We start from the raw sequence: 12,306 nt of genomic DNA on the forward strand, positions 1-12,306 counted from the left end.
TATAATCTCCAAAAATTCTCCTCAGTCAGCGAGTTTCCACTGAGCAGCTTACAAGCAGCAAAGTGCTTTGATAAAAATAAATAAATAAATAAATAAAAAGAGAAAAATAAGCACAATATAAGACAAATAACACTACAAAAAACTCACATTGGCCAGAGGTGGCGACAGAAGATGATGTACACTCAGGGCCTTGAGACAGTAAAGGTAAACCACAATGTGAGGTATCAAACCACTGCCTGTTTGTCTTCAGGTTCACTGCAGGTGCGGTATAACCTGGGCGGCCTGAGGGAGCCGTTTGCTATAAATGTGGACCAGCGTAACCTTGCCAATGGACAGCCACATAGCATCAACATGTCCCGTCTCAACAGAAGCATCTCCATCCAGGTACAGACCGAACACACACAAACACACACTTCGAAGCACTCTCCAGCACATATAGTTGTATTTTAGGTTTTAGTTCATACGTAGAACAAGCCTTACGCTTCAATTTCAAGACCATATTCACAAACAACCATGGCGTGTGGGGGACTGCCATCTTGCTACATACACATCTACTCAGTCAGAAGTACACAATCACACAAGCTCAGCCAGTGTTAGCTCGATGGTTTGTAATAAGTCAGAGGGGAGAGCTGTCTTCTGCTGTGATGGAAGTGCTTGTCCTCTGACACAGTTAATCTACTTCCAGTAGACAGCCTAAGTATAGCAACAGAGACTGCATCGATCCATGTGTGTTTTCACGAGTGCTTGCTGTTGTGTGATTGCGAGTGCATGTACTGTATTTGTATATTTGTACTTGTATGCAGATATTGAAGGGTGACACCATGTTTGTGCATATAAATATGTGTGTATCGGCATTGGTGTGTGTGTGTGTGTGTGTGTGTGTGTGTGTGTGTGTGTGTGTGTGTGTGTGTGCAGCTGCACAGGTTAGTGCGCATCAATACAACCGAGCCTTAGTCAGTAGCTGTCAAGGATAGAGTGGAAATTCAGCTAAACTATGACAGACTTTGTTCAGGATTTGGATGCTCAAATATGGCTGCAGGCTGCAGTTTAAGGAGGACTCTAAATGGATGGGAGCCACTCGTAAAAGCCGCTGATTGATTACATCAGGATTGGAATACATTTGTGGGTGCATGGGCAATGTATGGTTTACCAAGAAAGGAATTGTCTTCTGATATGAGAACAAAAAAGAAAACCAGCAGAACATTTAAACAATAGACCAACAGGTTTGTATATGCATTGCCTCCTGTATAATTTGTAATCGTGAAGTGAGACTTTATTGCTCCATATTTCTGCCTTTTAAGTATGACATATTATAACATTTATATAATTTCCATTTTGATGGGTCAGCCGCTTCATGCATTGTGCATGTTTATGTTTCTTGGATGCAAACCCTGTATATCCAGTGTGTAACTCATCTTCCCTGATGGAGAAGCCACCTACCCCCTAGGGGCCAGAAGGAGGTATGGCATTAACTTGCCATTAAATTGACTCACCTCCTCTGTGAAATGTGCATACTTTCTTGAACTGTTTTTGCTCCAATTATTAGTAAAAACAAATTAAAAACATGCAAATATAGGGACGTATTGTGGAGATAAGACAGCTTATCACTGTATTTACACATTAGAACAAAGTAAGTTTAAATGTGATGCATTGTGATACTTAATATGAATCACAACATGTTTACTGGATGCTCAAATAATACATTTTGAACATATCAACATAAATAAAATTAAAGAAACAATTAGGTATAAATCAAAATCTTACAGTCAATCATTTTTATATGAAATGTATTGTGTTATTTCTTATTCTGGCTTCAGAATTCAAGCTGTAAACCTCTATTGTGATTATTACAAGTTCAAGTGAAGTCCCTTTTATTGATGCTATCATTAGGCGAAATAAACTGAATTACAATAATCTTTGCAGCTCCTCTTCGGCATAAGTCCTTAGAGCTCGCTGTCTCTCTCTGCATTTACATTGAGCAATGATCCCATCCATCCCAGAACCTCATCACCTACGTTCACACGCCACATTGAGAAATTCAGACAGCAAGAAAATTAAACTGAAACATCCAACGGAAATCGTCCTCATTTTCTGAGCAAATCACATCCCGCAGCCGCTGATCACTCCGGTGGGAGCACTTCAACGTAACACATCTCTTTTTAGTGGCACAGAAAGTGATTGGAGCAACTGTATGATTCTTTTTATCATCGCTCACACACACGCGCACACCCACCCACACCCACACCCACCCACACCCACACGCATACACATACACACGCATACACATACACACGCATACATGCACACACTGTGTCTTTCACTGGTTGATAGCAGCTTAGTGGTGTCTAGATTGGCAATATCGATGTTCAGCTCAGTGTTCAGTGTGTGACTGAACAATTAACTGTTAAGGACATATAACCAGTTTCGTACTTCTGAGGTGCCACGGCTGCATTTTAAATAACAATCATTTGAGTTTTTCTTTTCTTAGAGATAGGCTCAACTCTTCAAAAACATTAAAGTGTGTTACAAATTAAGAAGAACACTGGTGGGTATGATGTGGTAATTTAGGTTTAAGAAAAAAAAAAAGATATCGGTAAGGGAACTGTTGGCGAGAGATGAAGAGAGAAAATAGATGGAGTTTGGCGATAGGGAGCGAAAAGCAGAGCCAGGAGGTGTGCTAACGAAGATAACTTTGATCAGTTAAACTTCTTCATGTTGCCTCGCCGCCTCAGGGCTCTTTTCAAGGTAAAAACATACACTTAATATCCAGGCGTAAACAGATGCGGACATGCATACCAACAGACACGCATGCACAAGTGAGATCCTGTCAGGTCGTCTCGCTACAAAGGCTTCACACTGCTCCACTACAAAATCAGCATTATTCAGGCTAATTCATCTGTCCACTCCAATGCTCTCCTTCTATCTCTGCACACCTCCCACCACCTCGTTTCTCACATACCCTCCAGGGCTTTTAGTAGTAGTTTGTTTACTTTCAGCTTGCAACCATGACTATAACTCACACTCACACTAATTAGATGTGAGGAACAGGACATATCCTGCTCAGGAGGGCAACAACAAGAAAAGCACCGAGCATGGCGAGGCAGAAAGAAAGCAGCACCGACAGGGGATGTCAGTCTGCTTGCTATTCATTTTCAAAAACGGGATAAACAAAAGAGATTCTACTTCAAGAGGCAAAGGCATATTTTGCTTTATGAAGTTAAACTCAAAAGTCACTTTTCTGATTTGAATCATGTCATTTTTCAGGGCACACATCTCAGACAGCAAAATGTCTTCTGAGACAAGCTCGCCACGGGGTTTCCAAATTGTCAGTGCATCATGATGGGAAGAGCCCTTTGTTTAAAAGGGATGAAAGTCATATGACTGGCCATACCTGCCTATAATATATATGATATTATTCTTTCTGATTCCACCCATTTTTAAATGATTCACAGGTGCAGTTGACCATGAGAAATGTGAAAGTGTGCTTGAGAACTGAGAAGGAAAAGCAAGTGCACTCTAAGGCCCTGGTGCTCGCTATTTACTTTGTTATTTTTTTCCCTAAACTAAGTGGTCACACCCATTCAGACGCACTTCAAGTGGCTGTGACATTCAGCAGTGCTTCTGACAGACTTCAGTATCACACTCAGTCTGCTGCTACTCCAAGCTGTTCTGCTCTGTTCAGTTCTGTACAAAATGTGCCTGTGCAAACACAGCTTCACAGGTCTGCAGCGTTTTAACTGCAGGGACATCACATTATGCTTTTAGTGATTAGATACAGGATGTGTCACAGCAGAGCTGACAGCAGTGCTCTCAGTCACCGGCAAACAGCTTCACTCGTGATTAGTTTAGTGATTTTAGTTTGAAGATTCATTGTTAAAGATTGCTGAACACTTCTATTGGACACAACATGTGTAACTCCAAAGCAGCCGTAATCATTATTTGTACTTTAATGATGGATCACGTGACTACTTGTGTGTAAATGTGGTTGTGAATCGTCACTCAACTCTGCAGGTCCTCTCAGCTGTTTTTAAGCATATTAGTAATATGTTTCCCCTCAGGAGTAAGGGAGACTAAAGAGTGAATACTAAACTTTTTTTTTGGTCATATGGACACAAGCACCACTCTCAGTTAATGCAAATGTTGATTTGTATTTATGCAAATTTCAGTACATACTGTATTTTTTTTTATTTAAACAATGGGCAGTTGTTTAACATGTTCATCAAATCAACTTAAAGTTTGATATTGTGTTTTCAGCTTGTTTCACCTGTCTATATGTTTCACTAGTTTAAATAGTCCTTTCAGAACATCTACATGGTTCATCAGACCTGGTCTATAACGGGACTCTTAGTGCTTTTGGTCATTCAACAAACCACCATTTAAAATGTAAATAACTGAACAAATGCTCAGATGTCTGACAGCTGCTTCTGAATGTTTACATTTTATTTGGTTGAAATGCACAATAGTTAATTCCTTAGTTTGGACTCCAATCACAAATCACTGTATTATACATTAAAGCCCCCCCAAAAAAATGTTGTTACTGTGTGCCATCAACATATATAATTTTACTGACCTTTTATTACTTTGCTTACATGCTCGTCAGTGGCCTTGTTGCACCTGCTTTCATATCAGATGACAAAACGAGTAAGAGTCAGATCCTATACATGTCAGTTCTGCTGGTGGGCCTGCCAGTGGCTCAAATTCAATTACCAGAGAAAAAAGAAACAGTGGACTGTTTACTTCAGGCCGCCAAGGTCTCACTTCTCTGCTATCAGGGCTGTAAATCTTAAAGCCATTTGGACAAGCGACTGTTTAGTTTAAAGACTCGGGCAGAGAACAAGTGGGACGACAAGTAGAATTTTGTAATCTGAATCCGAGAGACAAAAGATAAAGACAAAGATAATGTGGGACTGCTACCCACAAAATATGATAACAAAGATGACTTTGATGCATTTAGATCCTAAACCATTTATAATCCCAAGGCTTACATCAAGGCAAGGATTTGCATGTGAACACAAATACCTGCTGCAACGTACGCACAGGAACACAAAGTGCAGCGAGCGAAGCAAGTGTTTGGTTTTCAAGCTGTCTGTGAGGTCTCGTCGGGTTAACTCACTATCAAAGGCACGCTAAAGCAAGATTAAAATAGTTCCCATCTCACCATCTCTGACTTTCTCCTTTCTCACATACTGAGAGGGTTTAGAGATGAAAGTGGAGGAGTCCCTTCAGGCGTCTCTGTTTCCTCTGCTCGCCACCAGTTGATGCTGTGGTTGGTTCAGAGGCTGGCTGTCGCTGCGGTGGGGCAACATGATAACGCAGACGATGACGATGTTAAACTATTAATTCAAGTGCAAAAGAAAATTAGCATTTCTTTGCACTCAGCCTTACGAGTTTTAAACTTGAGATGAGAGGGTTTTAACCCTTCAGCTATCATTAAGGGGCCACAAAAGTAAAATGCTCTCAGTGTGTTGTTGGACTAGATACAGCACATTGGCACATGGGGAAATAGATTTCACCCATTGTTAATTTTCTCTCTGTCCAGCCACTAAATACTTTGCTTATGTAAGCTTTACGTAACCTAAGAGGCACCAGCAGCACTTAAAGGAGAGAGGTGTGTTGTCTAAACAGTGCAGCATAAAATGAAAGGATTCCAATAACTGTGGTTGTAATTGACAAAGTTTGGTAAAAAAAAAAAATTGTTTTTTATTCCGGGCTGTCTTTCCCTGTGGACCCCTTTGTGGGGTTTCAAGCCTCAAACCGCACTCCCTGGTTGTGCAGCCAATTTGTTTTCTCAGATAAAAGTAAATAAACTGAGCACAATTTAATTGTGCCCCATTATCCCACCCTCCAGTCACCATGGAGAACAAAACCCACACAATGCTCTGCTGAGAGCAGGCTTTTGGAAAGAATCAAATTAGGGTATGCTGTGCAGTGTGTGTGTATATGTATGTGTGTGTGTGGGGGGGGGGGGGGGGGGGCTGTTGTGAGAAAGAGGGAGAAAATAGTCCGGAGGGGTAGTGAGTAGTGGATATTTTCTGTGTGGGAGGGCTCTACAGATTCAAACCTGTAAGCAGGAGCTACTACACACACACACACACACACACGCACACATGCACACACATAAATAAAGCTCAGCCCTTTACTGATAGTAGAGCTCAGCTCCCAGCTACCGGGCCATGACTGCTATTCAGCACATCAATGGAACAAATTTCCAGTAAAAAACACGCTAACAAAAGTCATTGTTTTGAACCCACTTACCCTCCTCTGGCCTGGCCCGTCGGTACACTTCCTGCAGACTGGTGTGAGCTCAGATACAGTTCTCCTGCGGGCACAGAGCGTGAAAGAAGGAAGATCTTTTATTTCTGGTTGGAACACACAGAAACCAATTTGTGGGGTTGAAATTATTCTCGTCAATAGCGTCGGCTGCTGCTTTCAAGCTAATTAGAAACTTCATTGAAACAGCAATAACAAGTTAATTATGTTGCGGGGATATTAAAGCCGTGTATTCCCTCCCTCCGTCACCCTCTCAGCTCTCACATGAAGCACTCCTCCGTAAACACGCTGCTCGTTCTCTCCCAGTTTTAAGTTCTCCAGAAAGGCTTTGAACCCACCACAGGCTTCAGAAATTGCATATTGTTAATTAAGGCGTGATCATATATCTCATGTGCTGCTGAAGAGCTGTTTGTTTGCAGGATCACTGTGGAAAATCACTTTTTGGATTCCCTCTCAGGGAATAGCTCGACTAAACAAAAGAAAAAAAAAACAGCTTTTCAGATAAGAGGGTTTCTTTAATCAATCGGTCTGATGCGACTTCTGCGAGCAGCCGTGGTAGTTTCAAGTGTTACGGAGTTGACCCAATACACTTGCTGCGCAGAATCGATGTGTCTAGTTGGTGTTTTGAACAGGAACAGACTGACACCACTCCTTTGGAGGATTTTAATAGATTTTCTCCTAGTTCATAGAGAATGATGATAAAAGATGATTTTTGTACAGACATTTTTTAAATGTAAATCTTCTTTCTTCTTCTATTGTAAATTGTGTATAGTTTCACTCTTATGCCAAATGACATGAAAATAACAATATATGACATTTTTGTCTATGATATACAGTGCAAAGTAAATGTAGTAAGATTAGGATTTACATGTTTCATTAGTTTCTCACTGTTGTATTGAGTCCAGGTTGTGTAGTCGCTGGATTTTGTGCAGAAATTGTAATACTTACTGAATTCATCAAGGATATGTTTAATTCACAGAATGTCTCAGAATTTGAGTAGTTTCTCCTACTGAGCTGTTTGGACTTTCCTTCGTATTTCAAAAACCACAAGAGGGAGCCATTGAGCTTTTGATTGTGCTGTGTTCTGGCTTTGCGTTGCCTAACAGCAATGAATTACCACCTTTTCGTTGTCATCATTATGTGTCCTCTGCTTAATGTGCTGATGCAGGTCTGAGCCGGAGTCTTTTTAAAATGCTGTGGTCAGTAGTTTTAGAGTCCTTCAGACTCTCTGTAAAATGCAAATGCTGATATATTATCTCTGTTTCTCTCTGTCTCAGTTGGATCATTACCCTCCAGTGACCTACAACCTCCCAGAGGCCTCAGACACGCAGTTCAATCTGGTCAAGACGCTGTTTTTGGGCAAAGTTTATGGTGAGTGTGTCATCACATCTAAACTTTCTCTGCTCACAGTTCTTTTACATTTGCATTTTTCAACCACCATTCACATTTTGCTCTTCTTACCTTGTACACGTTATGTCATCAGGCTATATCGTCCATCAGATAACTCCTTACCACTAAAACCTCACCCTTTAATGTTCAAACGACCTGTTAAGGATGTTTTTGGAGCTATATTGAACAGCTTATTAGGTATTTAAAGCGGTCCTAAAGAATTGGGCTTCCGCAGATTTCCAAATATAGAGGCAAAACTGAATGTAACTATATTTGGCTCTGTATCCTGTGTATTTGATTGTTGGTCTCTATGCTTTTCTGTTTCTATAATTGATTGTAAAGAAAAAGCTGATAGTTAAACCATCCTGTGGTAGATTGGGTTCTTAAATGTTCAAAATGCATATACCAATACAGTAGTCTTTAATTGTTTTCCTCAGGAGAGGCTGTACTTACATATTTTGTCCACAAGAGAACGCCAGAGGTTGCAGAGGGGCTTAGTTGCAGTCGATTCAGCCTGCGTCCATCTGTCTGTTTGAGATTACAAAATGTTTGCGGCTGATACTTTTAAACATGTAGATGAATATTATTGTGTTATTGTATGTGCAATGGAAAATTATTTAATTTACATGTGTATCTGGTGGAATCGCATTAGACTCTCGTTGATACCTACAATACTTAACCAGTTTAGATAATCATCAGAACAAAGAAATGGGGGGGTTTCCCTTAAATCTTGATATTTAGGTTCTCCAACGATTATTCTGAGACATTACTTGTAGAAAAAGCTGCTACTTCATCAGTGCTGAAGCTAATTAAAAAGTGATTTATCTTCTGCATCAGTGTCCCCACTGGACTGATTAAGACCACAGGTCTTCCCAAAGCCCTAAATCATCTGGCCAAACACCTCAGCCACTGATTACCCTAATTATCCCCATTATCAATAACCATTTACCTTTACCTATTTAGATTCTCCTAAGTGGTAGCTGTTATTAGCTGGTTTTATAAGCTTCTGTAATGACTTGTCACAGTACCTTTGATGGAAGATTGTATGTCGTTATTTTCATCTTGCTGCACCTTTCTCTTCCATACAATTCTTCTTCTTTATTCCCTGCCTTTCCTCTCATCTCTTTTGTCCTCTACCACAAGTGCAGAGAAAGTCAGTGAGGTTGAAGTAATGGCTGACTTCACTTACCAGCCAGAACTATTGACTGCTGCACTCACCACGAGAACCCCGGGGAATACGCACACGCACAAGCACATGTACACGTACACAGCACAGAAAACGAAGCCATCCTTCTTTATCCAAGTAACACAGCACAGGTGTTTCAAAGTCACCTCACATGCCCACACACTCCCGGCTCATATAGCCATTTCATTACATGCAGCTCTGCACGTGAACAGAGTAAGTGTACTGAAATGTTAAGTCTCTACTTTGTAGTAAATGTCTTAACAATAAGCCATACAGACAGAGGAAGGAAAAAAGAGATGATACTCATGAAAAAGAGGACGAGAGATGACTGAAATATTGTGATCAGAGAGATCGAGACAGAGGAAGAGAGCAGGAAGAACAAACGCAGGCATTCGCATATCTCATCAGATCTGTTCCACTTCTCTGTTTGGACTGCAGAGACAAGAGAAGCTGTCAGACAGCTGAGCTCTCAGATTCTCTATTTCTGGGAGAAAGACTCCCTGTGTTTGTTACAATACACACAAACACACACACCGATCACAGCGACGTCTCCTCCGTCACCCCACAGCCTGCTCATTGTGGGATGGGATTTGTTGGCTAGGATAACAATGGGAGAAATAAATAAAATAGACATAGAAGAATAGAGAGTAACACAGAAAAACACACAGATAAACAAACAAATTCTTATCCACTTAATGTTTGTACATTTATAGCTGCTCGCAAGGTAAAGATTTACAGATCCTATCAGTTATTATGATATTAATTGGCCCGTATATGCAGTAACCATTTATTCATCCCTTCTTTAACTGATTTTACATTTTGCCTTTGGGCTGCAAAGCATATAAATACCATCGTGGATCTCTACAGTAATGCAATATTTTCATCATTTGCAGATATTTCTATTCTGGGCTACTCAGTTAATGCATTTTGTGTGTTTGATATTAGACGCTGTTTTCAAAAGCGCATTTGTCACATTTTCCCACTTGTTTTCCTGAGTCTCCCCTGAATGCTGATTAACAGCAAAAACGTTTCGTTTCCAGTATATCGACTCGAGTGAAAAATTCAATGATGATAAAAGAGAACTCGTTCAAGTCTCAGCGCTCTCTTCTTCTATCTGTGCATCATGATACTTTGTGGTCTGGATATTAGAGCTGAAACGATTAACCAGGAATTCGAGGAATCCATCAACAGAAAGATAAAAATAATAGTCAGCTATTTTTGTATTCAATTAGTCATCATTTTTAAAGAAACATGCCAGACACCCATACTCCTAGCTTCTCCAGTGTTATTACAAAATTCAGTTTTATGTCTGTATTAACAGACAAACATTTGACATGCATTTATAAAAAGTGACTGATGTCCTTCTAGTTTTAAGTACAAAAACAATAAGTATTTAACTGTGTGCGTATGACTTTCATCACTCAGCTTGTCTGTTCCGGCTATTAGTGTGGACGTCTCAGGTTCGGGGTCCTAAGATTTGCACTGTTTGCTTCTAACTGTAATTGTACTGAAGTAGTATTGATCATGAAGCACAGGGATGATTCAGCACATGCTGTATGCTTGTGTAATTGCAGTAGCCTATACGCTAAATGTAACAGTATGCTGGTTGTATGTGTGCATGGTAGGGTAACTGTATCCTCACACCAGTGTTTAACCAGAGGGGATTTATGCCTGCCAGAATGTAAAGTGTGCATGTATTTCCTTTCTGTGATGATGTGTACTTATACAACCTGTGTTATGGAGACATAAATCGATTGACAGTCACATTATGAGTTTTTCTTCTGTTTAGGGGGACAACAAGAAAATCCCCATAAATAACACGTTCAATTTTTGTTCTACAACGGTTTAAAGTTAGTTGTAGGTTATGGTTAGGGCAAGGCCCGTAGTGGTTCTGGATAAGGAAATTAATTTTAGTCGATGTAATGTCCTCTAAAGTGATGGGGACACTGTGTGTGTGTGCATGTGCGTGTGCGTGTGTGTGTGTGTGTGTGTTTGTGGTCGGTGGGTGGGTGGGTTGATGTATTGCATATGGGTCTAGATCTCTGCATCCTGGTGGAATAGATGGGAGAGATGAGTCATACATCAGCCAGAGCAGCAGGCACGCTGCTAACCCCGATGCCTCTGTGCTGCAAATCTGTCAAGTGTGTGTGTGTGTGTGTGTGTGTGTGTGTGTGTGTGCGTGTGTGTGTGTGTGTGTGTGTTTGCGTGCGTGCATGCGTGCGTGTGTGTGTGTGTGTGGACTGTGGACTGTATGTGGGTGTGTCTATCTAAGAGAATAGATTCAGAGCCAAAGGCAGAAAGACAGCAATAGAAATAGTGACATTGTGAAAGCACTACAGAGACAGATGATTGTCGCCCTGAGAGCTGGTTGTAAAGGACATGTACATCAGTACCACATTGAAATTCTGATTTCTGTCTTGTTTTTTTATTCCCCTTGCCTCTCTTCTTCTGTTAACTCTGTCCACGCACATTCATAGTGTTGCTCCCTGTGGGGGCTGCCTTTTATTTCACACAGGCTTTAAACGACACTGTTATTTCAACGTTTAATGGCTTTATTCTGAAGAACTGTGAGGCATTAGAGCTGTTATTTTACAGTCAGCTTGGCTTTTCTTCATGTTTTTATTTTAAATTGGGCCTTTATTTTCATTTCAAACCCAATTTGACCCTCAAGATATATCAGGGGGGCCATTTGCAGCATGATTGCGGCATGATGGGAAGCCACTGCTTTTTTATGCAGTACTCTTAAACCATTAAGAAAACTGCTGGATGAATCAAATTAATAGCTGTTAGGATTTATATCTGAGCTACCTGTACAAGTGAGGTCTTGCGGCACCAATTAATATCATCACTGTATGTCTAGATCTGTCCACCGTACACTACCCTCGCTGCTAATGTATCTTATCTCTCAGATCGAGATAATGCTAACGTTGTCTCTTGAAAATCCAGCTTGAACTAAATCTTTGACAAAGCAAAAGATATTTGTTTTAAGTATCACAGCTATACATTTTTTTCTAGGAGTATCATTTTTAAGATGTTCATATTTGAAGTTTTCTGCACTGATGAATTAGAAGTCATAAATATAGACATTACAAAGGTGAAGACATGCCTCCAATAAACCTAAATTAAACCAATTTGCCTGTATAAATGTTTTAATTTGTAATATGTGAACACCTAATTAAGCTGTGGAATGAACATATCTATATACTTAAAAACATAATCATGGAGACCCTCGCAAAGAGAAAATGGAGCAAACTGAACGTGAGCTTATAAAAGGCAGAGTGCTGTTTGGACAGTCAAGGTATAATTTAAGATTATACCAGCAGTTTTTGCCTGTTTTAATGGAGAAATTAAAAAATGATGAGCAGGACCACTCCAATTAAATGAATTCATGTCTTCTAGATTAGCAGTCATCATGCAGTACGCTGCAAGCCTGGAGACGTTTGCTAGAAAAAACGGTGCAT

General features: G+C 40.3%; 1 protein-coding gene across 1 annotated transcript in view; it reads left to right on the forward strand.

Moving 5' to 3' along the window:
- The window catches only part of cntnap2a (contactin associated protein 2a), a 312,740-nt gene that overhangs the window by 288,487 nt on the left and 11,947 nt on the right, over nucleotides 1-12,306 (forward strand). The window contains exons 22-23 of the mRNA XM_069151565.1: nucleotides 251-384; nucleotides 7,548-7,641. Of these exons, the coding sequence (XP_069007666.1) occupies nucleotides 251-384; nucleotides 7,548-7,641 (228 nt within the window). The remainder of the gene's footprint in view (nucleotides 1-250; nucleotides 385-7,547; nucleotides 7,642-12,306) is intronic.

This window comes from Embiotoca jacksoni, unplaced genomic scaffold, assembly GCF_022577435.1.
Source record: "Embiotoca jacksoni isolate LCO1_2020_lvr unplaced genomic scaffold, fEmbJac1.0.p SCAF_17, whole genome shotgun sequence".
Taxonomy (NCBI): Eukaryota; Metazoa; Chordata; class Actinopteri; family Embiotocidae; genus Embiotoca; species Embiotoca jacksoni.